Genomic DNA, 27,846 nt, shown 5'->3' on the forward strand with positions numbered 1-27,846 from the left:
TCTATTCAAGACCACAAGTCACACTAAAGAACAAAGAATCTTGTGGTACGTTAAAAGACTAATAAACCTTAAATCATAAGTGTTTGTGCACTAGAGTCAACTTCTAATCCACAAAATCTTTTCCCATAATAAATGTGTTGAGTCTTTGAAAGTGTCACAATAATCCTGTTTGCTACACCTAACATAGCTACTCCTCTAGAAACTGTCACAATACTATGTTGTAGCCAAGTACTTTTGAATCAGCAGGATGGGTGGTTTAGAAAGGTGACAGAAGCAATTAAGAGTTAGGTACCATCAAATTACAACCTTCGAGAATTAATTTTAAAAATCACTTGGGATTCCTATAGTATAATTTTCTAAATGGCAACTTAAATTCCAGATCATTGGTCAGTTGAATAATAATATAATCTGCAAACCACTAGATTACATGGCACATGCGAACGAATTCACAAGCATCAGAAGTCAGTGAAAACAGAAATGGGGTGATCTCTTAACTGCAGTTAAGAAATCAAAAGCAATCCATGCACTTTCCCCTCCCCTCCTCCGGCACAAATCCTACCCATTCTTTAAAATAGTGGAGTTACATTAGCACCAACAGCAGTTAAAAGTTAACAAGGTTCAACAGCAGTTAAAAGTTAAGGTTCTCTGCCAACAAGAGTTTCCTAAGCAGCTTCAAACCCAATTAAAATTTTCTAGGAAACTTACTCCTAATAAATGCATATAATATAGGATCGCACTCTTATGCAGTGGTGATTTTCTTATCAGCAGAACTGCCTCCAGTTCCTAAACGCTGGTATTTACCCACATAGATCTGCTGCCACTTCACATATTACATGGTAGTGAATATGTTTATTGGCCACCACATACAAACGTGGCCACTGTCACAGTTAACACATGCCTCTATGAAACATATGGTGACAAATGACATTTTACTGAATGTGCATTTTACATTTTGAGGTTATATGAAATTTTATGTATGTACATGCTAAACCTTAGTGCCCCTTCAACCTTTTAACAATCATAAGAAATATTTTCCATTTGAAATTGATAAGGCAAATCCACCTTTTGGTTTCTTATGTAACAAGTGAACTTGTGATTCCAACATTACTGACTTAAATTTGAATTATCCATAAATGGTGCATGTACTACATTTTAATTTGAAATAAACAGAATACCTTCAAGCTGTTATAATGTTATTGTTGTAAGGTCAATGTTATCTCCTGAAAATTGAAGCACTAAAGCAGATCAAAGGATGCTTTGGCATATTTAGTCCTGTTAACAAATCTCAGATTTTTAATTGCATTTTTCAAAATAACTGTATGAAACCCAAAAGCCTGTGCTTAGCAACAGATATTAATGCAATGAAAGGGTTTGCTTTACCTATTTTTTTTCTTACACTCTGAAAAGACCACAAATGTCCATGAAAATATGCTTCCATGAAAAATAGTGATACCAAATCCATTATTTCTCCCTTTTCTCTCCACTACACCCCAAACAAAAAAATTAAGTTCATGTAAAAAAGCAAACATCTTTGGACCATATTTTAAATTTAATTATACACAGGTTGACAAAAAAAGGAAACATACCACAAATGAAACTAACCATCAGATTTAACAAAAATACCTTAAAGTGGTACAGTAAGTGTTCAGTTGTTTGGGAAATATAACAAATGTTCATTTCTGGGGTAGTTCAACCAGACTATGGGTACAATGTCTGTTTAAATGTAGCTGTCAACTACAGAGCCACTTAGCACTACAGTATATCAGGTAGAGTTCTACGATCAAGGCTTTAAAAGTTACCTTAAGTAAATTAAGTCCCCAGAAGTTTTACAGTCACATTTTTCATTTTTTTCTTCAAAAGCAGAACAAAAAACAAAAAGAGCTCTCCATTAAAAGGCTGCTATTTAGAAAGTTATCTTTCCTATATCATACTTTAGTTCAAATTAGTTAATATCATTGGTAGTATGGCCTATATCTGGCTTGATCAGGGAGGTGTGGTCCAGGAAGCTGAGCTTGAGAAGGTGGACCTTGCATTCTTGGCGGCGGCGGCGGCGGCGGCCCTCTTGGAGCTGGCCACATGCCTGGACTCATTCCTCCTGGCTGAGTGAAAGGAGGGCTAAGAGTTCCTTGGTCTTCATTGAACTTTGGCAAAGCATTAGGGTTGTAATGATGGGGAGGGGGGGCATTTACATTTACAGGTGGGCCACCATGCTGAGGTGGTGGTGGTCCAGGTGGAGGATGATTCATATATGGTGGCAGTTGGGCGATAATGTGTCCAGGGGGAGGGGTTATTGGTGGGGGAGCAGAGGTCATTGGAGGTGGAGCTTGACTATACACCAGATGAGGAGTACCTCCTGCCTGGGGTGGATGTTGCATTGGATGGCTTATTGGTGGAGGTGGAGGAGGGGGTGGTGCATAATGTTGCTGTGGTGGCATAATATGATGAGGGTGGGATACCACTTGTTGGCCCTGGTATTCAGGATGATGGTGAGCAGGTGTTGGGGCTGGTGGTGGTGGTTCTCGAGTACTAGAGTTTGAATCATCCTGAATAGGGACAGTTATAAGATTGCTGTGTTTTCTTGTTGAAATGCGAAAAGTATCTTGACTGACTGAGCGAGGGGGAGGAGGAGCCATGGACATCTCTGCTGGGGATGCACGAATGTCTTCATGTGGCTGGTTATAATGCTCGTGAGGTACATGCTGCAATGGAGGTGGCATCATGATGTGCTGCTTTGGTGGAATGTGGCTCAGATGATGCTTATCAGGTGGCATTATGAATCGCTCTGGGATTTCAGCAGGAGGAGGAACAATAGGAGGATGAACAGGTTCCAGTGGAGGGCGTGCAACTGGTTTGCCAGCTCTCATATGACGATGGTTGATGTGAGCCTGTAAGTCTCTCTGGGATAAATATGTTCTCTTGCAACCTTGTACAATACTACACATGAAGAGAGACCCCCGTACACACTGCTCAATTCGCTGCACAGGTTCATTACAGCTAGATCAGAGGGAAAAGAAACAAGGAAGATTTACAGACACGACTACAAGTTCTCCAAGTTGATTTTAAAAAGCAATAATTTTATCAAGTTTAGAAAAAAAAACAATGTTTAACTCTTTCAATATTATAATAATTTATGTCTTCTTTGGGATTGCATTCTGACTGTCCAACCAATTTTCTCTGTTAATATCAGTTACGATTCTGTGTATACCCGTGATGCAGGACTACATTTTGTAAAGTCAAGTTTACACCCAACATCCCATAACCTTCTTCACATTCAAAGTTTACATCAAAATGCACCCAAACCATCAAATAACTACTTTTCCTAATAACAGAGGGAGTAAAGGTAAAATTTCCACACATTCATATGATGCTTTATGATGTATCACCAATGTAATTTTGCCATGGTGACTGTGTTTTTGAAATATATTTAATGTCTAATATGTGGCCATAGGAGAAGCAGTCAGCCCAAACCTTCACTATGGGAGAATGACAGGTGAACATAATGGATAGGTATCCTTAACCAAAATGACTATGAACATTCATCCTCAATGACTGAGAGATATAAGGTTAGGTCCAGACATCTTCCATTCATGACATGGGACTCTGATTGACAAAAGGTACCTGTTCTACTAACTGGAGGCTTCTGCAGGCAAAAGAGGGGGGGTGATTTTCACCATTCTCCTCTTCCACTGGAAACCCCCTACTCAATTTCTCACACTGTTCTGGAAGATTCACAATCTTCCAGAGCAGTTTTTCAGGTGGCATAGGGTGAAGGAGGAATTTGCAAAAAATTGTCTCCCCCCGCTTTTGCCCATCAGAGCCTCTAGTCAGCAGAGTTCCACTGCAGGCAATGTCTGAATTCACCCCTTCCTTCCTTTGTTCTAGTATTTTGCTAGCCGCCACGTTCCAGCTGATAGTGATCAGCTGGAGCGCGTGATCAGCTAGAGCACAGGGACCTCTAGCCGCTGTGCTCCAGCTGGAGCATGAGGAGCTCGTGTGTTACAGCTGATCGCTGTCATTAGCGGAAGGCCGAAAAGCGGGGCCCTACTGTATACACTTTATCACAGATCACTAATATTTGCTGGAATCTAGTACCACCAAACAAAATTATAGAATACTGTGTCCCTTATCTGACATAATTGCTGAATACAACCTTTTCTGTAGGTGGCAGCTGCTTCTAGGCCCTGTCCATTTACCAGCATCTTCCTCTCATTCCTAGTAAACAGCTGATTCACATCTTACCCTCTTAATGCGGGAAGGCATGGAATCAAGCCATATGTACCCATCATCAGAAGAAGGGAGTAGTATTATCTCTTCACCACCATCACCAAAAAACAACACACACACATATGAACTTACCCTGGACACATCTTGTCACCTTTTTTCTCATGTAAAATAGCACAATCATAGCAGAAAACATGCTTGCAAGGTATCTAAAACAAAAAAAGGAAGAAAAAAACATACACAAGTCAATACTTTGCAAACTCTTCACTTTCAGATAGGATATAATGAAATATGTTGTTTAGAATCATTATCCAGCTATCAGGAATGTAAGACGCTTTGTACACCAAGAGTAAATAAATAACAGTAATAACAATTGAAAGCATTTTACTGAAAACAATATTCTTACATTTAATTAATACATGAAGCTGCTGAAAAACTGGACACTTATTTGGTGCTGTATTTTATACATCTCCTGATTAGTTATACAGGCTTTCCTGTCCTGGCCACTATGGCTCTTCAAGAGTCTCCCACAAATTATAAGAGCTTGGGTTACTCTATGCTTGAATGGGTTAGTCAAACTAAAACATCCAGTATCTATTACTAGCATTTGAACAACCCAATTCTGAAAGAAATTTGAGTTTTCTGACTGAGAAGTCAGTGGCAAACTTGGATAATCAGTGGTTGGAGGTAACTGTCCACATCTGATCCAAAAACCTGATGAGACATTGATTCCAATCCCCATTCTACCATGAAGATCTCTGGGTAACCTTGGGCCAGTCACTATCCCTTAGCCTAACCTATGTTGCAGGGTTGTTGTGAGAATAAAACAGAGGAGGAGAGAACTATGTACGCCAGCCTGAACTTGTTAGAGGAAAGGCAGGATATAAAAGTAACTTAAAAAATTACCAGAATAAGGAAACTAACTACAATTCTTCTATTAAAAAACTGTCCAAAGCTTGCAAAACTGGAAGTATTTTCACAAGAGCAAACTGAAATCATGGATAGGTCTGTGTTTTGGAAAACACTCTACTAGAAAAGAGCATCAAAATATTTTTTTGCAGGCTGCCTTTTAATCTACAGTGTCCCATTTACTTTAACAGTGCTCTGCATGATAAGGAAGAATTATTTTAAAGTTCATCATACTAAGAAGGTACGGCTATCCATATCACACAGATGCATTATTGTTTTGGGCTGGCCAATATGGTTCTACTTACCATGCGTCCATACATTTTGATTGGTAGCCCACACTTGTCACAGAAATGGACTGGGGTATCATCCTTTTCTCCTAGTAAATTTATCTGTCAAAATGGAAATAATGACATTTCATCAGTTGATTATCATAATATGCTTGCATATTTAAATATGGAAATCTACGGAAAACCTGGGTACATTTTTCTGGAAGGTATGGGTCTGACTTTTTTCTCACTATAACTTTTGTGAACAGTACTATAACTACTACTCACCTGTATTTAGTAATAACACTTTAAGTTTCCATACCAAAAGCAAGATACCAAACATCTGTTCAAAACAACCTTTTGATTTTCCTTTATACTCTTTAAATTCATATGCATTTCATAACTATTGAAACAACTGTGCACCTTAAAATCCCAGAAGAGATGTCCAGGGAACCTTCTCTGATTACTGAACACATCACCACCTTTGCACTCATACCGTTCTTCTTCACTGTAGTCAAATTCTTCTGTGGAAAAACAAAACTAATAGTTTAGGTCAACTTTGGTGGTGACTAGTTGTGGGTGAGCTTTTCAGCTCACTCACACTGACATGTTATGTCATTGTCATATGTTGAGAAGTGAAAGACAGATTGGAAAATGGCCAGCAAGCACAATTCCATCTTATAGAACATGCGTGGGAGCAAGGCTAGCATCATGGCTGCATTTAAAAAAACCACACACACACCCACACACCAACAACAACAACTGGGGGTGAGGAAAAAGCAGTCCCTTCCAGCATTCAGTACTTTCATCCCATTCATCCTTTTTCATATTTAGGCTCTCAGCCTAACCTACCTCACAGGTTTTTTGTGAGGATAAAATGGGGAGGGTGGGAAACCATGGGCTCTTTGAGGAAAAGGTGAAATATAAATATAATTTTTTTTTTTGCACACTGCCAATTCTGGAAGATCTTTTATAAATGGCAAAAACTTCAAAAACCTTTTGGAATTACAATGTACTGTTTCTCTAATCAGTTTACCGTCTTCACCAGCCTTCGATGGCACCCTATTCATACTTCTTGCAGGACGAGGTGGTGTAGGTTTAGCTTTGTTGGTCTGTTTGGAGATGAGCTTTATAGGGATGCGTCGACGAACATCAAGACCACCCAGTGATCCAGAACTATTTGTGCCTTGCAAATCATTGTCTACATAAAAAAAAAATCAAAGGTATGTGTTAAGTTTCACTTCATTCAAATGCTAGATAGTATTTTACCCTTTCAAAATTCTGGACTTTATTAATTACCTGTCCTAATCACAACCAACTGCTCATATCCCTTATATTCACAGAGGTGCACAGTTTCTACAGAATAAATAATTTTTGATTCACGAGCTCTCACACACACACTAGACTCTCTCCTGAAGAATGGATTTAGGTGTAATGGTACTGAAAATGTTTTCACCTAATGCTAATGCTAATATTTTAATAGCAATTACCTTTTGCAAATAACAACCAGTCAGACTATGTTTTTAATGCTGTTTTGTCTTAATGTGTTTTGGGATTTGTTTTTGTGATGTTTTAAAGTGTTTTTGGTGCCTTGTTTGCCACCCTGGGCTCCTGCTGGGAGGAAGGGCGGGATACAAATTAAATAAATAAATAAATATAATTTATTAGTAGTATGGCATAGCAGATAAGGCCCTATTTAGACAAAATTTGTCATGTGGCAAACCTATTCCTTGAGTGTACCACTTCAGACTGCAAAAAGGGAGAAAAGTCCCTACATATAAAAAACTAACATGGCAGGGAGAACACTCAGTTATAATCCTATCCCTGTAATCTAGTTTTGAAGTAATGAAGCATTCCATCATTCAATTTTCCCACCCCCATCCCCCAACTCTAAAGAAAAACAGTCCAGGTGACATAGTTTTGGGCACATAAGATTGAGAAACAGTGGATATAGGGTTTATAACTAGTCAAAAAAGATTTGGTCAGATATTGTCAAAAAGGTAAAATATTTCCACAGCATTAATGTTATTTTTAATTATCAACAAATTTAATACTTAAGCTAACTACAAAAACAAGGGTCATATTCAATGGTGATTTTACACAAGCAAAGTGGCTGTGCAAAGGCAAGCAAGAGGTTTTCACCAATCCCTCCTACCCAATGCAGCCCATCATGTTCCCCAAAGCTTCTCCTGAGGGTTGGGAGATCATCTGGAACAGTATGGCATATTGGAAAGAGGGCTGCAATTGGTAAGGGGACTGGTGAAAAATGGGATGCCTTGCACTAGCAGGCTTGATTTTTTTAAAAAACCTGTAATGAACTATAGCTTTTAACAAAGTTAGTTAAAGTTACCGTAAAATGTCAATAATTGACTGAACAGTTCTCTTTGTTTTTTAAAAGCTGTAAAGTTAAAACAATAAATGAAATCAAAATAGAAACAAAGGAACAGGAATAAGTAAAAGAAAATGTAGCTTTTTAAAGGCAGTTGTACTAAGTAGACAGTCAATTTGTGAAGCATCATCAGTATCACATCTTGGATATTTGAGGATATTTGACAGCAATCAAATAACCTGTGGTCAACTGACCAGTTGATTGACATTACTTGACTCATCATGCCAACCTTAAGATGACACACATATTTAAAAAAGACTCTTCTCATCTCAGTATATACTTTATAAGAGTATGGTTTATATCACGCCGATGCATCTTGAGCATACAGTTTTGAAGGATGAGGGAGAGAGAAGGGGAAGGTGGTTTTCTTTTATGATTTTAACATAATTTGTTCTTACTTTTAACTGTGCTATTTTTATAACTCACCCCAGGATCATTTGGTGAAGAATGGGCTGTAAGTTCAAACACAAGCCTACTACCATTTCTTAGCATGCACTCTCCTGGAACTTTTGCCTCTTTCAAGCTACTTGCATACTACTGCTTTTAAGAAACATTAGCAAAACAAAGTTGCTAGGTTAGGTCTCCTCCCTCAAACCCCTCAAGACCCAGCTTTTCTGTGAAGTCTTAGGCTTAATCAAGCCTGGCATCCATGCTGGCTGGGGCTGATGGGAGTTGTAGTCTAAAACATCTGGAGGGTTGCTGAAGGCTGGCTTCATCCTTTACTGCTCATCGCTGGCTGAGATGAAGATGAAGTACATTAATTGCATTCATCCCTGGTTAGTCTAGTCTCTTCTCTCATCTCCCCTGATAGCAGAAACCATAAATAAATGTAGTTAAAGAAACTAATTCTTGGCTGAAAAGTAGACCACTTACAGTGTAAGCCTAACCATATCTACTCAGAAATAAGTCCTATTGAATTCAGTGGGGCTTGCCCTGCGGGGAGAAAGGGCGGGATATAAATAATAAATAAATAAATAAAGTGGGGTTAGGATTGTAGCCAAATACTATTGTTAGCTGGCTCTGAAGTGAAAACAGCAAACTATGCAGAAATATTCAATGAAGAGTTAGCTATTCTCATAACACATCTCTCTGTTTAATGGAGCAACAAGGATTCCACCCAAGATTACCTGAACAAGTATCTGCACATCTAAATTACAACTGCTTCTACGTAAGAATCTCTTTCCTTGTTATCATGGATCCCAGTTAATATCTAGAAAGTCAGATGTGCTTCACTACAACTGCTTCAAACTAACACTAATCCATAGTTTACCTCCAAGGCAGACATTGTTAAACATTTATTGCATATTTATTCTATCCTTCTCTCAAGGAATTCAGGGTGGCATACATGATTCTCCACCCTTATTATATCATAACAATCATGTGAGGTAGGTAAGGCTAAAAGAGAGTGACTGGCCAAGAGTCACTGAATGTGCTTCATGACTGGTAAGGGATTTGATGTCTCCCTGGTCCTATTCCAACACTCTTATACATAAGCTGACACTGACAACTTTTTCAGAGATGTATCCTATAGCCCTGTCATGGGATGAGATTTTGTTTGCTGTGCCAGGTGTTGTTCAACTCCAACTCTCATCAGCATCAGCCAGCATGATGGGAGTTGTAGTACAGCAACATATGGAGGGTCACAGGTTCCACAACTGTTTTAAATGAATACCAATAAGCAAACAAATTAATTAGAATTATGAAAAGATACAGACTTCAAAAGGGCATGAACAGCCTAGTAGATCAAGAGCTATCAGTATTTACACAATTTACCTCATGGGAGATAATAAGGACTGATGGAAACTCATTTTATCTACTAAAGCTGTTTAAGCCCTGCCTTCTTAAAAAAAAAACAAGGCAGCTTACAACACCAAGATTTAATCAAATAAAAATCAACAACAACAAAAAGCAAGCAAAAATGCATTGAGAGATAGGGACACTTGAATTACAAAGAAGCCTGCAGACTGTCACTGTATGTTTCAAGCTATTGCCTCACAATGTTGTGCACTATCAATTCCAGATATTCCCTACTACTGCTACTACTACTTCTCTTGCCCATCTGTGGGGAAACAGGGCAATCCATGCATGTCCCAGAGCACAGTTCTAAAAAGGCATTTTACTACAAAACCCTTAATGCAATACTCTAAAACTGCTAATATATTATTTCAGAGTCATGTTTGGCCCATATGGAGTGGGGTGTATGTGCGGCACTACATTCATTTCTATGTCTCAGGGCCAGGAGAGCCACTTTTTTTCTTTATACCTTTTGCACCTATCAGAACTGGAATGATGAACTGCCTCCGTGATGCATGTCTGCCCCACTAAAGAGAGCAAAAGGGGATGAGACATTTTTGAGAGGAAACTGCAATAGCAGTGCTCTCTCACTACAGTCAGGAAACCTGACCAAGACAAATACAGAGAAGACGGGGCTGAAGTGATCCAACCAGCGTCGGCAAACCATCTGAATGGGCTCTGAAGAAACAAGGATTCTGCAGGAAAGCCAGTCTAAAATCCTCTTCCCTACAGATGGCAAAAGGCTGCAGTCTTTTATGCTTGTGGCCAGTGGAGGCTGGCCCATTAGGGCAAGGTAGGGCCAACCTTAGAAGCCCCCACCCACCTGCTGCTGATTGACAACCAGTCCAGGGTGATACTGTCTGTCTGCTTCCTCTTCCCCAGTTTCAGTAGTGCCCCCTGAACTCAGCAGGGAAAGAGGATGGGAACAAACCTAGAATTAGTTGGCTCTCCCTGTCACTGGCTCCTCCCCTACCAGTGCCAATGGGCACCAGCCACCACTGCTTGTGGCCCAACAGAAGCCAGCATAAGGCACGCCACAGAGCAAGATAAGGGGCACCGAAAGGCAACAGGCAACTGCACGATGCCAAGGCTGGGATGTTGTTGCCAAGGGCGTGCCCCGCGGGGGCACCGCGAGACAGGTAGCTAAGCAGCCGCAGAAAGGACGCGGCTTCACGGCGCCTCCGCTCTTCTTGACTGGGCGGGTACCCAGTGCAATCAGATACATGTATACTCAGAAGCAAGTTCCACTAAGTTCAACGAGCCTTACTCCCAGGAAAGCGGGTACAGAATTGCAGTCTCAGACTCCTCATGTCCAGGCCGCGCTAGGCCGCACGCGCCCAAACGTCTTCCCCGCCCGTTCAAACCAAGGCCGCAGCGCTCGAGGGCCGGCGGCGCTCTCCGGCTTCCGTTTCGCGGCGGGCGGAGATAGAGTGAAAAGGGGCGGGGGGGTAATAGGGGAGGGCGCGCGGGACTATAACTGCAGCTCCCCATCCCCTCCCCACTCACCATTGTGGTCCATGATTCGGTGTAGGGTACTCTGGGACCGGAAGTCGCCGCCGTGCTACGGTATGGGTGGAAGCGGGACCGGAAGCAGAAGTGCACGCTCGTGAGGGGGTGAGGGAATGCATAGAGATAGGCAGAGGGAGAACGGTAGGACAACTATTTGTTGGCGACTTCACTTTATCGTTCCTTCGGTCGCTGTTTCCACCAACAGTGCCCCATGGAGAAAAGGTGGGGAAAGTACCGCGTTTTAGCATAACTGTTACTGGGTAGTGGTGTACCCCGCTCCGTGAGAAAAAGTTAGTGGCAAAGACAGGAGTTTTTTGTGCTCTTGCTAATGAGACAGCTCGTATATCTCGTGGAAAATGTTTGATTTTTTCAACAATTTTAAAAAAAGCTACCATGTCCTCATATTCCAGTTGGGGGCGAGGTTGTGACTGGGAGAGAGTTACTTTATCCATATAGCCCTGCATTTTTGGCCACTAAGGAAGAGAGGGGTTGAGACTGGCTTGGATTTCCACCCAAGAGCCCTCCATCAAAGCAACCCTCGGATTGCTGCAAAGGTCAGTCTGTTCAGTGGTGGCCCCCGCTCCCGCGATTGCAGTCCTAAATCCAGCGGTCAACTGCATGCGAAGATTTGTGCGTCTTTGACGTGCAAGCAGTCGCGTGGCATATATAAATTTTAACTTTTTGTTTAAAAATGAATGGCTTGTTGATGTGTGTTTTTAAAAACATCTTATCTTTCCCGCAAGATGTATTAGATCTGACTTTGAAATAAGACAGCCTGGTGTTGTTCGGCACCACCCACTGTTGTCCTATCACAATTACGCCAAAATTCTTGTTTAGGTAATTTCCCCCCCCCGGTTGAGCAGCTTCCTCTTCCAAATAAATGGAACCAGAAGGAACTCGGAAATCAGAGACCTTGTATGATTCTACAGTTTAACGTCTACGACCAGGCATATTAGGGTACTTAAGGTTCAACCTGGCCTGCCGCGGGAAATTGCAACGTAAAGTCACATGCCACCTCAGTCTTTATGGTATTATAAAAATTTAACGGTTTTTAATCTGCTTGTTGTTGTTAAAATAGTTTGTTGTAAATGTGTTTGCCGTCCTGGGGTCCTTGAAGACGGGATATAAATTAATATTATTTATTTATCTCTTTCTTATATTTAACGCTACTTCTGGCTTAACAGTGTTCGGGCTTTTCACACAAACGTTCAATACAGAAATAGATATATAGCATTTTCATGATAGAGATGTCAAAATGTAAAAGAACTGTGTCTGGAAAAATCATGGCCAATTGCGGCTTTCTATTTTTACCGGAAATTGAGGCTGTGTGCTGCTCTAAACTTTTCCTGTTTCTATAACCTCCCTTAGTTTCGTGCAGGGTGCATGCCTTCTCTCTATCTCTTTGCCACCCTCCAGCGTGCTCGGTTTCGCCACTCTCCGGACCTATGGGAGAACGAAAGGGTAACAAACAGCAAGGTAGCGTTCTGTATAATTTTCCTGCGTTGGTGGCGACGAAGAAGGGAGAAGAATCTGCCATGTGGATGGGATGAGGGGGCTACCTGGACGTATACATTTCCATATAAGCCTCTGGTGGTTTTCTGCCTCTTTAACTTACTAGCAATCTGTCACTATTATTATTATTATTATTAACTTTATTTATACCCCGCCGTTTTTCCAAATTGGAACTCACAGCGGCTTCCAGATAAGACACATACAATTAAAAACCTATCAAAAATAAAAGCATATAATACATAAATGAATAAGTATAAACAGATATAATTAAAAAATGAACTCTAGTTTAAAATAGCATTAAACTGTTTCTAATAATTAAAAACCATAATCATAAAATCAGAATAATTAAAAAATAAACTGGCAAGAACAATATAACATCCTTTTGGGCCTATCCTTGGCCGCCTTCGGAATCAAAGGCTTGCTGAAATAAGAAGGTTTTTAACAGTCGGCGAAAGGACTGCAGGGAAGGGGTCATTCTTATCTCCCTAGGGAGGGAATTCCAAAGCCTAGGGGCCACCACCGAGAAGGCCCTATCTCGTATTCCCACTAGTTGTACTTGTGCGGATGTAGGTATTGAAAGAAGGGCCTCTCCTGAAGGTGCGCCTGGCGCCGACACTATCATCTTTTCGGCGCCAGGTTAAAACCTTTCTCTTCTCTGAGGCATTTTAATTCCTGTTAATTGTAAATTATTATATTTTGATTTTAGACTGTACAGTTTTGTGTACAGTTTTGTGTTATTTTTATTGTATTTTTAATGTTCACCGCCCAGAGAGCTGTTGCTAGTCGGGCAGTATATAAGCTTAATTAAATAAATAAATAAATAAAATCTCAGGGTCCGGGCAGGCACATAGAGGGCGATGCGATCTGACAAATAGCCTGGACCCAAGCCGTACAGGGCTTTATAGGTCAGCACCAGCACTTTGAATTGTGTCCGGAAACAAACTGGCAGCCAGTGGAGCTTTTTTTTTTTAACAGGGGAGTTGTATGAGCCCTGTAATCAGCCTCAGTTAACATTCTGGCTGCAGCACGTTGTACCAACTGAAGTTTCCAAGCAGTCTTCAGAGGCAGCCCCACGTAGAGCGCGTTACAGTAATCTAAACGGGATGTGACTAAGGCATGTGTCACCGTGGTCAAATCGGATGGGTCAAGGAACGGGCGCAGTTGGTGCACTAATCTCAAATGTGCAAAAGCCCTCCTGGCCACTGCAGAAACCTGGGAATCCAAATTTAAAGCTGAGTCCAGGAGGACACCCAAACTGCGAACCTGTGTCTTCATGGGGAGTATAACCCCATCCAGCACAGGCTGTATCCCTATTCCCTGATCTGCCTTACGACTGACCAGGAGCACCTCTGTCTTGTCTGGATTAAGCTTCAATTTGTTCACCGTCATCCAATCCACCACTGACGCCAGACACCAGTTTAAAACCAAGAGTTTTAAACTAGAGTCAATACCTGTTATTTCGAGGAGGAGGGCTATATTTTGGGCTGGTATTTTGCCCAGCTTAACCTACCCTCCCAAATAGGTAAGCTTATATATAGCGCTCAACCATCCATTTTATGTGAATTGAGACTCCTGTGCATTAAAAGTAGTGTCACCACTTTGAGAAAGAGTATTGTGGCACCTTCAAGGCTAACCAGTGTTATTTTGGCATGAGCTTTCAAGGACTAGAGCCCACTTCATTAGATGCATGGAGTGTGATGTACAAAGTGGGCTCTAATCCACGAAAATTTATGCTGTAATAAAATGTGTTAGATTTTAAAGCACCAGACGAACTTATTTTTACTGCAACTGACTAACTTAATGAACCCTCTGAAATTTTAGTTATTCAGATTCTGATCTGTAGACGCATGCAACTCTTGGATCAAGATGTCAAATTGTCAGTTCTGTTACCCAGTTTTGGTATTTTGTGAGGAAGGAATTCACATTTGTATGTAAATAGATTTTGTAAAAAGAAACTTAAGGTCTGGGATCAGGCCACATTTGTGTAGAATCCCTTCTCAATATAGCCTGATAGAATCTGGATAATACATTTTATTGAGCTTTGAAGGTACTGAAACTATTGATCAAAAGGCAGAACATTAAAAACTGTGTTTGCAATTAATAGGGTAATGTTGCAAGCATACATGTGTGTGTAACCTGTTCATTATCAAAGACGTTCTCAAGCATTGGGATTTACTTTTTCTAAGTTGCCTCCTGTTTTTTGTTTTGCAGATGTGGCCTGATACCTTATACATGACTAGTCAGCCCAGAGAAATCCTTCACAGTCCACTAAGAAATCCAGTTGATTTGTTTCATTCTGAGAATATTGTAAAAATTTGTGCTCCTATGGTTAGATATTCAAAGTAAGCAACATTTCCAGGTTGCATCCTCTTTACATATTTTCCAGGACTGTGTTAATCCAACTTACACTGGCTGAGGGGAGTTGGATATGGTGGATCCCCAGCTGAGCCACGGCAGAGCTGGGATCCTGCCGGCTCAGCTGGGGGTCCGCTGGGAAAGCCAAGTCTGGTAGAAGGGGTGCTGGTGTAAGGCCCGAAAAAGGGGTGTTCTGGGGGGGTGTTGGAGGAGGGGCTGGGGGATGTACACTTCAGGCCATAGTTACTCCGAGAAAAAGGTTGCTCTAAGAAAATAATTCTGATGGAAGTCAATGAGGAGCACTTTCTTGCTGGTAGAGATATTCGTGAGAGCCAGCTTTTTCTTTTTTGTTTGTGTGTGCAGCTCCTGGCAGAGCCAACATTCCGTCAGCCTGGCAGCTCCTCCTCCACTGGCACCCCTTCTGCTGGCTTCCTATGAGTTGGATTGCTATGAGTTGTTGTGAATACTTCATTCTGTTTGTGAATCATATTTTATCAAGGATATGACCCTATGTATCTACAGTAGGGCCCCACTCATACGGCGGGTTACGTTCTGGACCCCTGCTGTAAAGCGAAAACCGCTGTAAAGCGGAACCCATTGAATAGAATGGTGCGCAATGCCCAAAAACTGCTGTAAAAGCAGAACAAGCGCCATATGAGTGGGGTTTTAGTCTAATTGCGTCTAATTGAGACGGCTGTATTAACGAATTGCTGTAAAGTGGGGCCCTACTGTACTTAGATATGAATGCCACTTATCTTAGACTGGTTCACACAGGAACCTGTGAACAAGCCTCTTGTGTGTACTCTGGCCCCACTCTGACTGGCTGCAGCAGCAGCTTTTGGTCCTGGTAGTTGCTGTGGCACCAGAGAAGTCTTATTTCAACCTTCTTTGTAGCTTTTTATTCCTCTTCCTTTCAGTAGAGCTGGAATGGGGCTCTTAGAGTGGTTGTAGTAACTGTCAAAGCTAATAACTTCTATAGGCAGCTGGAGGCTTCTAAACCTATCGAGGCCAATTCACAGGCTCCTGTAGAACTTTATTGGCAAACAAATGTGTGTGAAGTATTTTGTAGTCACCTGCAGAATATTTCCAGTATTGACAGTTTGGTGAGGGTGTACTTTTTAATCAAAGTTGTGTTACAAAGGTGAAATTTAATGACTGTTTCATCTCCCATTCCTTCAGTATGGCAGCATCTAACACTGCAAAGACAATTGAACATGGTTACTGTAATAATGGATGAGTGTCAGATTGTTGCCTTCCTTTCTTATAAGTAAAATGTCTGTTATAACAGTTGCTAGCCTGCAGGAGCTATAGTTCTTGACTGGAGATTAGTCTGGGCATGATGGATGGGTGCTTGACTCTTGTCTTCCCTCATGCTGACAGCTGCTGGAATAGTCTATTCATTGTCAGGAATAGTCTAAAGAAATTTATTCCTTTATTATTTATTGTATATATGAGACCTCATAAAATAAATTCTCTAGGCATCGTACAATGAATATGTTACAGCATGCAAAATGATTTGAATAGATAAACACAATTGCTAACTCTACAGTAAGTGGTTTGAAAGAATAACATTATCTAATGAAATTATTGAAAAATGAGAGTGGTTTGGATTTTTTTTTTTGGCTGTTAAGAACAGCTTTTGAAAGCAATTTAAAAAACTCATTCTGTTAATATGTGAAGCGATTACATTGCATTTAGTGTTTTTTCAGAATAAAGCACCAAAATGAAAGTAATTTTGTTTACCAAAAATGCTTTTTTACAATTATTACGACTTGTTTCTCAGATGTTCCTGTATTTTCAGATTATCTTTCAGAACATTAGTCAGGAAATACAACTGTGATTTATGCTACACTCCAATGATAGTTGCAGCTGATTTTGTCAAATCTGTAAAAGCTAGACATAGTGAATTTACTACAAACCAAGGTATTGTGTTTGCATTTCCTTTATTTTATTTATTTATTTTATTTATTTTATTACATTTTTAAACCGCCCTATAGCAACAAGCTCTCAGGGCGGTGTACAAGAGAATAAAAACAGGTTAAAATACAAATGAGCATAAGTACAATTCCTTTAGATTTCATTAGATAGAATACTAGCCTCGGTGTCCTTTGCTTTTTGATGCTCATTTAGCTAGGGACTGAATAAATTCCAAGGTCCTATAAAATAACTTTTATTTCAGATACAATCCTATATGCTCACTTGAGATTAAGCCCTATTGAACATACTACTGAGTAGACATGTGTAGGATTGGTCTGAGAGAGCCTAATTCAGATATCTCCTGCGTCACCAGAACTGTTGATGTTCCACCTTAACTCCATCAAACTGCAAGCATAGCTACATTGCAGAGAACACACATCTTAGCTGCTATGCAGTAATTGATAATGCTGATACAACACATTTGACTACCACACACAAACACAGGACCCACGAGCCCATGGCGTCCTGTTTCTCAATCATAAGTAGCATTCCATGGCGCTTCTGTACCTTATATATGCCATCAGTTTTCTGAGGCTTGGCTGCTTGGAAGAAATGGTTGCTCTGGCACAGCAGGGAATTTTTGTAGATCATGTCTCCAGCTTTTCCCTCTCCACTTCTTTTGCAACTTGATATTGGTGTATTATAATAGCTTATAACATTATCCTATGCATGTCTACTTGGAAGTAAGTTTCGTTAAATGTAATGGCACTTGCTCCCAGGGATTTGTGTATAGGATTGTAGCCTAAGAGGCTGAGCTAGAAATTGGGGCATCCGTGACTAAAATCTCCCACACAATCAGTAGGTGTCTTTCAATTTCAGCCAACCATCTGCAACGTGGGGATAATAATATTCATCTATTTAATAGGGTTGTGCTAAGGATAACAAAATAATGTGCATGAAATTCTTTCAATCGCTAATAAAAGAGCTATATAAATGCTAAGTATTAATTAATATTTAGTGTAAAGGAGTTTATTTGTGTTCTGCAAAGGAAACAATTCTGATTTGGAGTAAACGGTGTGACAACCAGACTTTGTCACTGTGAAATAGCTCTGGGAGCCTTTTCAGCTGAAGAGAGTGGCATTAAAATATTGTCATAAGAAAACAGTTCCATTACAGGTAAACATCTATAAATGTTGTGTCCTATCTGGAAAAAAATATCAAGACCTAGCGACTTATATCCTAAGAAAAGTTACAGAAATTCACAGAGGGAAAGTTTCTCATTCCCCCCTTTCCCTACAGCCACCTGTACCCCTTGAAAACTTCTCCACAGGGTCAAGGCATTTTCCTGAACAATGTGGAATTGGGCATGCTGGAGGAGGGAATTGTCCCATTTTAGCCAGATCTCTGCCCGCTTTTGAGTTATTTTCCTCTGCATCCCAGGGGGATCCTCATCCCACATTGTTCAGGAGGGCCCCTGGCCCTCTTGACAGGCTTTTCAGGAGCCTGGGGCAGGGGAGGAGGAAATGAGAAACTGTCATCCCAGGAACTGTCATTTCCTGTATCTTAGAATCCAAACCAGTATGTTGTATGTGTATAGTGTATTTTTTTCATTTATTATGAAACTTCATTTTGGCAGGTGATCATCCTCTGATTGTTCAGTTTGCTGCTAAGGAAGCACATGTTCTAGCAGATGCTGCTTGTATCATCAGTCCTTTTGCAGATGGCATAGACCTAAACTGTGGCTGTCCACAGAGGTAAAATTTAAGGAACTTGTAGGCCAACAAATGGGAGCAATTAGTAAAGTGAACATTTTATTTATTTATTTTAAAGTATTTCTGTTCCACATTCCTGTACAAAGCCCTCTCCCACAACTAAAACCATCTCATTGTCATTTAAGACAAGAGTCTAAAAACAATATACAGCTCAGCACAATTTGAATAAAATGAATTAAAAGACAGATTCGAACATAAAAGCAACAGTTTAAACTAGTAAAGCTGCAGCGGCAAAGAAACAGTTGGGAGTCTTAGAGTGCACTCCTGATCATTCCATTGCAACAGGGTTTTCATTTGGTGTTGTTTAAATTCAGCACCAGTCCTGCCGCTTTCTGGTGAGGTCGAATTGTCATATAATGTCATGTGATTGACAGGTGAATGGACCCATCCACCTATCAAAAATGGCCTGCTGAGGGGTGGCCAATTTTTGATCCAGCCCGCCACACAAAAGTTATTCCCCACCCCTGGTTTAAGCAGTTAAATGTCTAGCCTGACACCTTCATTAAAAGCAGATTGAAACAAAAGTAGTTATAAGGCTTGTATAAAAACTAATAAAGATGGAGCCAAACATATATGCCTTAGGGTGGAGTTCCCCACCAAAAAGGCCCATCAATCTAATAGGTCTTAATGGTGTGCCTGTGATCAGAGCTGCTGAAGTTTGTATGGGTGCAGGCACTCCTCCAAATTTGGTCTCAGATTGTTTATACTAACTCAGTAATATAGCTATGTTATGATTACCCAATTAACACTGCATCAACATTTGATGAAAATTAATAATTTTAACAACCAAAATAGAGCCTGACAATAAACTTACTGGGTTATATCAAACTGTTTTGGTCAGCTGACAGTAAGGCTTCCAATGCTGAAACAGAAAGGGAAGCAATTTTCAGTGATTTCCCTCCTGTAATCTCCCAACTCCCTAAATCTGCTCCAGATGGTTGTGAGACCTTCCAGAGATCCAGCCGGGGGAGGGGGTTCAAGGGGGAATAGCTGGGAATTGTTTCCCTACCCATTTCACTGACAGAAGCCTTACCGTCAGCCTTACTATCAGCTAAGTGGCAGCATTGGATACATTGACACCAGGCCTGGGTAGACTTGACCTCTGAGAAACTTGTATTCCAGGTCTACCTCTCTCTTGTTTCTCAGTAGGTAGATCTGCAGTCCATCTATAGGTGGACCTGCATCCAGTCACTGTCTTTCCAGCCAGCGCTGGAACCCTCAGTTCTTTCCCTGGCTCCCTTCAACCCTTCCAGCCTTTTATTGCACTGCTGCTACAATCAACTTCACAGCCCCTCCCTGCTTTGCTTCTGTCTTTTGTAGTAGCTGTCACACTACAGCTAAAATCCTGGCTATCTGTTTTTTTCCCCTATGGGGCAGCAGTCAGTTCTGCAGGCTTAAAAACGAACCAATAAATGCTTTCTCTAGACAATGGGTGTGTCACTCTAATCTTCTCTTAGCATCACTGGCTGGATCTGCTTTCCTAAACGTAGGTCATTGCTATGACTTCAGTCATTGGCTGAAAATACTGAAAGGCAGGAGCAGACTAGTTTCTCACCTAATATATGTCTGCACATTTTGCTGCATATGTTGGATTCTACAAGAACTAGAGACTTTTTAAAATGAAAGCAGGGACTCATGATTATGCCCCCCTTATGGACCCCCATGCCCACTCCATGGATATATATTTTTAGACAATCAGCATAATCAACAGGAGCTTCCTTCAGAAATTGACATCCATGTGTTCAAAGGTAAGTGGGAGGGGGCTGCATGTGGTTAGATTGCCCCACAATGCCCAGCATATGCTCCAGCTCCACTCTCAGACCACATGTTGGGCAGAAGAGGGAAGCTACCTACGTACGCTCAACTGAACATGTGTAGACTCCGCCACATGATCAGGGGGCCTGGTTGCACAGGGCTCCAAATTGCATGGAGGAGCCTATGCATGTTCAAGAGAGTGTGTACTGGTTCCCTCCTCAGACCTTCCACCCAATGTATGAAGGTTTATTAACCTTAGAAGCTGGCAGGGACAGCACACTCCCTCTTCCATGCATTGAAGATGTGAAGGCTAATTTCTGAAGGAGGCTGTTATTCATTGATCCTTTACCTTTAGTTTTGAAAACTTAAGTGAGTTGCATAGAAATTAGAGGTTTGTTTACATCAGAATATCTAATAAAAATACCGTATCAAATATACAGCATATGTTGTATGTCCACATGTGCATTCAAATAAATTTAGCTAGTGTTTTGTATTACATAGGGTTTAAACCCATGGTAGATTCATAGGTTCACCATAAGTCATAATTGACTTGAAGGTACATAACAACAACAAAGAGAAATCCAAATTGTTTTCTCTGGAATAACAAAATTAATGTGTTAGAAAATTAAATCTCTCACTATATATTTTGATTCTTCACAAGAATAATACATACAGAAGATAAAAGGAAAAATTAAACAATCTATTCTAATATACAGAAATTATTTTGCTGTCTTAATTCAAGATGGGCTATGGCAGAAGGTTTTGGTGCTTGCTTAATAAACAAACCAGAACTGGTGCAAGAGATGGTGAAGCTAGTAAGAAATCAAGTGGAAAACCCCATGTTTTCAGTATCCATTAAGATAAGGTAAGTTTTGATACTACCAACAGAAAAATATGTTAAAAGTGTAATTGACTATGCCTAATTGAAATTCACCAGGTGCCCTTGGCCCAGTTATTGTCCCTCAGCCAAGCCCACCTCACAGGATTTTTGGGGAGAACCATGTAAACCAGCAGTTCCCAAACGTTGTGCACGTGAAAATTGCTGATGGTCTTGGTGGACCACTTAATGATTTCTCTGCTTTTTGTAGCAATTGTAATGCACTGTGCAAGATTCTGTGGAATGCAAATTGTAATAGAATAAAATATAATACAAAAATAAAAGAACGAATAAAATTAAATTAAAAATCCATATGAATATTAAATGCAGACATGCCACAGGCCACCTGAACAAAACTTTCAAATGAAACAGTTTGAAAACCCCTGGTCATACCACCTTGAGCTTCTTGGAGAAGAGGTGGAATAGACATGTAAAAATAAAACTAATTTTCTAAAATTAAACCTCACTCACCCCACTCATATATAATGAGATGCACTGGAAAATCCAAAATTTGGGATTATTCAGAAATAATAGTGCTATATAATTGTATATAGTCTCCTTCTGGGAGGAAGGGCGGGATATAAATTTAATAATAATAATACAGATGCAACATCCATTTCTGAAATACTGTTTCTGGTATGTGGATTAACTTAACACCATCGTTTCTGACAATGAGGATACCAAATGCTGTGCTATAACATTCTAAATATGTTATGCTGATGCTAAAGCCCTTATGAACATAGTGTTCAGAAGTGTAAATGGAATATTTTGATATGGGGGGAGGAGGCAATGATAAAGGCTTAGAGAAGCTTAGTTGCACTTAATTCCACTAAAACCAATGAACAAGTTAGAGTCAGCTAAAGTTCCATGAAACGGTAGGAGTCCAGTGCAATTAGCTTTCACCAGATTAGGGTCAAAATTTGCAGTTCCTAATTCTTAAAGACAATATTTTGTGGGTGTTATTATTTTAATGTATTAATTGTCTTTCACACAACTCTCAAGGCTATTTACAAGCATACAATGGTGGGCATAGGCGAGAAATTCAGTTCAGTTTGCATTTCAAGCCAAATCTATCAAATTTGCACTTTCTGAAACAATATGAGAACTGAAACATGGCCATCCTTTGAAATTTACACTTATTCAAATTTTGCAATGCAATTCACCAATAAAACAATGTTTACAAAAATGCATATGTAAGGGGAAAGCGTGCATAAAAATGAATATGAGTGAAAATAACACAAAAAATGCAAGAAATTGTTTGCAAAAAGTTGTACATTTGTCAAAACTGTCTAGAAATATATGTTGGTTAGGATAAATTCACAATAAAATGCTGGAGAATTTTCATGAGTGTTTGTTTTTTTAAATTGCAAATTGCTGGAGAAATGTGGAAAACTGAATTTAAGATTGGAAAAAATGAGAACCAGAGAGACCTGAAATTGATCTTTCCAATTCCTATTCAATGCTAATCCTACACAGAATAGACCCATTGAAGTTAACATGACCAATTTAGGTTTGTTAATTTCAATGGGTCTATTCTGAGTACGATGTAACTGAATACAACCCAATAACAGCTAAAATAGGTTTTAAAACAATAAAAAACCATTTACATTTATAAATTAAAATAAAACTTCAACATTTTAGACAATTTTTTTCCATTGCTGCTTTGGTTCCTAACTCTGTACCATATTTTCATGCAATTCAGATAATGTGCTAAATTTTGATATTCCTGTTACTTGGAATGCTAGGATTCATGATGACCTAAAGAGAACTGTAGACCTCTGTCAAAAAGCTGAAGCAGCTGGAGTATCCTGGATTACAGTCCATGGGAGAAATGTAGAAGAAAGACACCAGCCGGTACACTATGACACAATTAAAATAATTAAACAAAGTATGTCTATACCAGTTATAGCTAATGGTGACATGAAATCTTTAAAAGATGTGAAAGATGTTCATCAAAAAACAGGAACAGATGGTAAGAAACTCTTGGGCTCATTCTCTGCCCCCTCCTATTTACATAAATTTGTTTTTACATAAATGGGATATGTTTGTGTGTATATATTATCTCTGGCATTAAACTTGAGTTATTTACAATAAATGAGTTATGAAATAAGATGGCTTTAATAGGTTGCTTCACTTAGTATCTTTGAATCAAGGTCTTGCAACTTCTTCCATTTACTTCCAAGTAAATGCAAAGGATTGCATGGTAAGATAAGTGTTTATGTGCAGAAGAAATATGTGAACACATAGAGTGTAGCATACAGGCAGGTCAAAAATAAATCTTATTTTACTAGAACAGAGTAACTAGACAGTAGCAATCTGACAACAGTGGAAGAAAGGATCTTGCCACAGAGATTATCATCTTATTCTTCACTGTGAAAGAACTGAAGGCAAAATTAACTTTAGGTCAGAATTATAAGTGTGTCAATGAGTACAATTGCAGTTGAAAGCAAAAATCTCTGTTTGCAATATTCCTAAATTGTAGTAAAGTGAGACTGAAATATATTTAAATGATCTAGAACTTAATTTGACACAATATAAAGTTAGTAACTCCTTTTTGGTTCTTTTACCCTGCCTTATCCTGGAGACAGCCTCAAGGTGCCTTACAAAATGCCTTACAAGGTGCCTTTCTTCCCATTTGCAGTCCTTTCCATGTTTTCTTTACTCTTGTTTTCTTTGCCTCCTTCCCATTTAGAGGTACAACCAGTGTCTTGAAGTGTCTTTTGTTAAATGGGCTAACAGTGACTGACAAAAAAATGCCACTGTCATATTAGCCTTGCACCTTCTAAGGGTCTATGGCTATCTGATTTAACTTCAGTCCCGTGGTAATATGCACAACCCAAAGCCTTATGATAAATAAAATCAATTATATGTATAGTTTTAATTTGTTTGTATTTCTTTCCATGTTAGGTGTCATGGTTGCTAGAGGGCTCTTAGCCAATCCAGCCATGTTTGCAGGATATGAAGAAACACCCCTACAGTGCATTCAAGACTGGGTTGATATTGCTCTTGAACATGGGACACCTTTTACATGTCTTCATCACCATTTAATGTATATGTTGGAAAGGATTACTTCAAAGCAAGAGAAGAAAGTTTTTAATGTCTTATCAAGCACATCTGCTGTTTTAGACTACCTTAGGGATAACTATGGTGTGCAGTAACTTTCTAGATATTTTAATTATATGAAGATTGTACTTTCATTGTTTTACAGTGGTTTTGCAAACTCAGAATATTTTTATATATATGAAAAAATTATTTTTTAATTAAAGTCTCTCAAACAAATGTATTTACAATGTTTTAACATTCTTAATAGTAAAGCTGTACAATAGTTGTGCTAGGCATTGTCATTCCTGAAATCATTATGAAGGTGCAGGCAAGTAAGAGGCGGTTCACCTAGCTGTTACTTCAGCATACCTGCACTGATTTCAGTAGGGTGTATCCAAGAGATCTATTGTTATTACCTGATTAAAATCTTCAGTTGTCACTCAAATTACATACAGCTACTTAAAAGTGAGATCCATGAGTTTTTTGCAACTACGCATTCCTTTGAGAGGAGTGCACACATGTCTTGGTGCATTAGACATGGTATATATGTGGCCAAACATTCTTTATTTTTTAATTAATTTATTAAATTTATATCCTGCCCTTCCTCCCAGTTAAGAGCCTAGGGCGCCAGTGGCTTCCTACTACATGTACTACACAACAGACCCACAAATGTTCAACACCTCAATGCAAAAGTCTCAAGATGTGTGATGAGTTGTCAGAAGCAACCCTCAAAAGAGAGAATTTAAAAGACTAGCTAGTCTAACTGAAGAATAAAAAGGTTAAGGAAAGACTAAAATTCTGAGTAAAGTAAAAATTGTACCGGTAATTAATGTAACCTACAAATGCTACAGAAAGTATTTTAAGTTCAAGCTGTTTCACTAACCTGGTGAGCAAAACTTCCATATTTTTAACAAAGCCAGAATTCATTCCGCAAAATATATTCCTCTGCTCATATGGCACCCAGAGTGCCATGCACTATGGATGAAACACAATACAAAACTGGACTTTAGTGGAACTCTAGCAGTGTAAATGGTAATAAAAATATTGCCTGAACTTCCATGATCATAAATTCAAAATGTGGAATATTTTAATCTGGAGGTGAAATATGTAAATAATTTTAAAAACAATTTTAAATGCTTACTATGGATTGCAAATTCTACCACCTAATTTTTATATTGATCAACATTGCTATGTAAATATATTTGGCTTCCATTTTCTTCCCCGTATTTAATAGAATTAGAATCTAAGGGATTTTGCTCCATGTAGTCCTCTGTTGCTTGGAGATAGTGGTTTGGGTGCAGGGGCTTTCCATTCTGATTTTTTTGTGTCCCTCTATATGTTGAATGCTATCAGTCTCTGCAGTGTATGGAATTTCAGCCTCCAACTGTTACCAGTCCTCTCCTTGCCATCAGCAATGCGCTGTTGGATTATATGAAGAGTAAAGGAAATCAAATGAGGGAACTCCTTACAATGCCTATACTGAAACCTAAGAAGGTGAATACACAAGACTGGACCATTTAATTCTTAACAGATTAGTTCAGAATAATCACTCTCCCTGATTTTGTACTGACAGTCACTAAGGGTGCCTCTCACTTCGGTGAAAAGTTTCTCCTGGTTCCCCCCACACTGGTATTAGGCAACTAGCATGCACATTTCATAGTCCCACACTGGCAATCACTGACTAAATGTAGAGGTGTGGAGCTATATGGTTGTATTTGCAAGCTGTGAGATAAATTCCATGGAACTATGACCTAACAGATTAGAATTGCTGGTGACTTGGAGGCAACCAGAGACGGTAGAAAGGAAGTACTGTCATGGATTTGGATAGATAACTAGGAAATAATAATAAATCTTTACATTACATGTATATCCCACTTTTTTTCAAGCTCAAGGTACATACATGGTTCCCCCCCCCATTTATCCTCACAATAACCCTGTGAGGCATGTGTTAAGCTGAAAGACAGTGTCTGGTCTAAGATCACTCGGTGAGCTTGCTAGCTGAGTGGATTTGAACCCAGGTCACCAGGTCCTTGTCCAACACTCTAACCATACATCGCACACTTGCAATCTTACCTAGGAGTAAGCCATACAGTAAGCACATTTCTGACTGAACACAGTGGAATTTACTTCTGAGTGAACATACATATGCTTGTGCTATATGGCTGCAATCCTACGCACTTACTTGGCAGTAAGTCCAGTTTAATTTAGTGGACGTTGCAACCAAGAAAACATGCATAGAATTGCACTGTAAATGAATGACGGGTGCCTACTCTAGATCACTTAACCTAGATTTCATATGCCTTAAAAATATTTTTGCTGTCCTGTTGTAGTCATAATTTATGGTGTGGGTCCAGGAGTAAAAAGGTAGATTTCCTCCACAACCATTCAATGTGTGTGAATGGTGTGAAGTAGGAGTCTAATCCGCATACTAATAAGCATGAAACTTCAGGGGAATGATCCTGTGTATACAGAGATATAATTAAGAAAGGTGTCCCACAAACAGGAGTAGGGTGGTATTAGTTTAATTAAGGCTTACTTGTTTAGGAATTACATACAGCTGCTGATGTTCATTTTCCATTCAAAAAAGTCTTGACTTCCATGCATGTTTAGTCTTGTCAGATGGACAATTCCAGAATAAATTGTCTCAGGATTGTAGCTGAATCTATTGTAAGGAAAAAGAGATCCTGTCTTGCACTTCAGTAGCTAGTAAGAGATTTGAAAAAAGATAGTACCATTTCAGTTTTCTGGGAGGAGATTTCAGGGAGAATGGCAGGGAATAAGAGGCCATAGGGCAGCTCCGGTTGACAAAGATGGGCTAGCTATAGTCATGATATGAGGCTCAGTAGAGGGCCCCTCTTGTGTTTTGCCATATAGGAAAAACCTTTGTTTAGACAAACATTTATTTTCTTGGATAAGTAAATATTTGTTCAATGTCTTTGTTTTATCTGCTAAAACTTGGATCTGTTTTATTATATGTATGTGTGTAGTATTTTATTGTTAATTGTTGTTAGTCACCCTGAGTGGTGCGTAGGCACCAGAAGGATGGTATGACTATTTGGCAAGTAAAGAGCTGGAATAACAGGGATAGCCAACATGGTGTCCTCCAGATGTTGTTGGACTCCAACTCCCATCAGTCCCAACTACCAGGACAATGATCAGAGATGATGAAAGTTACAATCCAACAACAACTGGAGGGCAGTATACTGGCCACCTCTGGGGCAAGATGTTAGTTTATTTGGATTGGTAGGGGTCAAATAAATAATACCATCTATGCAGAAGCCTACTTCTGATGATGATATTGCACTTCCCAAGCCACTGCAGTATTATGAGATGGAACAGGTCACTGGCTTGAATTATGGATGTCTTTAAATCAAATCCCTGTTTATGGTTGGAATAACTATTAGTATCAGTTCCTTTACATTCTTTGATAGAGATTGATAAAAGAAACTGGGGGAAATTATTTAAGCTGCTATCACAATTGTTGATAGCCTAAAATAAATATGGGAAAAATATATATGCGAATCCACA

General features: G+C 39.6%; 2 protein-coding genes across 10 annotated transcripts; one reads left to right on the forward strand and one right to left on the reverse strand.

Moving 5' to 3' along the window:
• Window positions 1-1,530: 1,530 nt before the first annotated feature.
• CBLL1 (Cbl proto-oncogene like 1) lies at window positions 1,531-11,193 on the reverse strand. 2 transcript variants are annotated; one of them, XM_061640353.1, is made up of 6 exons: window positions 11,086-11,193; window positions 6,433-6,597; window positions 5,820-5,920; window positions 5,436-5,519; window positions 4,357-4,430; window positions 1,531-2,994 (listed from the first exon to the last, which is right to left on the reverse strand). In XM_061640353.1, exons 1-6 carry the CDS (start codon window positions 11,096-11,098, stop codon window positions 1,953-1,955), a joined length of 1,479 nt encoding a protein of 492 aa, XP_061496337.1. In that variant the 5' UTR covers window positions 11,099-11,193; the 3' UTR covers window positions 1,531-1,952. The 2 variants fall into 2 exon arrangements, with proteins under 2 accessions (XP_061496337.1, XP_061496336.1); XM_061640352.1 differs by lacking the exon at window positions 11,086-11,193 and adding an exon at window positions 10,847-11,060.
• Window positions 11,058-24,559, forward strand: DUS4L (dihydrouridine synthase 4 like). 8 transcript variants are annotated; one of them, XM_061640357.1, is made up of 9 exons: window positions 11,058-11,145; window positions 11,499-11,642; window positions 12,457-12,564; window positions 14,812-14,942; window positions 16,757-16,878; window positions 18,509-18,626; window positions 21,142-21,264; window positions 23,022-23,248; window positions 24,184-24,559. In XM_061640357.1, the coding sequence occupies exons 3-9, from the start codon at window positions 12,472-12,474 to the stop codon at window positions 24,432-24,434; spliced, it is 1,065 nt and encodes a 354-aa protein (XP_061496341.1). In that variant the 5' UTR covers window positions 11,058-11,145; window positions 11,499-11,642; window positions 12,457-12,471; the 3' UTR covers window positions 24,435-24,559. The 8 variants fall into 8 exon arrangements, with proteins under 8 accessions (XP_061496341.1, XP_061496340.1, XP_061496344.1 ...); XM_061640356.1 differs by lacking the exon at window positions 11,499-11,642 and having other exon boundaries at window positions 11,078-11,310; XM_061640358.1 differs by lacking the exon at window positions 11,499-11,642 and having other exon boundaries at window positions 11,108-11,145.
• The last annotated feature ends 3,287 nt before the right edge of the window (window positions 24,560-27,846 follow it).

The sequence above is a fragment of the Rhineura floridana genome, chromosome 8, assembly GCF_030035675.1.
Source record: "Rhineura floridana isolate rRhiFlo1 chromosome 8, rRhiFlo1.hap2, whole genome shotgun sequence".
Classification (NCBI taxonomy): Eukaryota; Metazoa; Chordata; class Lepidosauria; order Squamata; family Rhineuridae; genus Rhineura; species Rhineura floridana.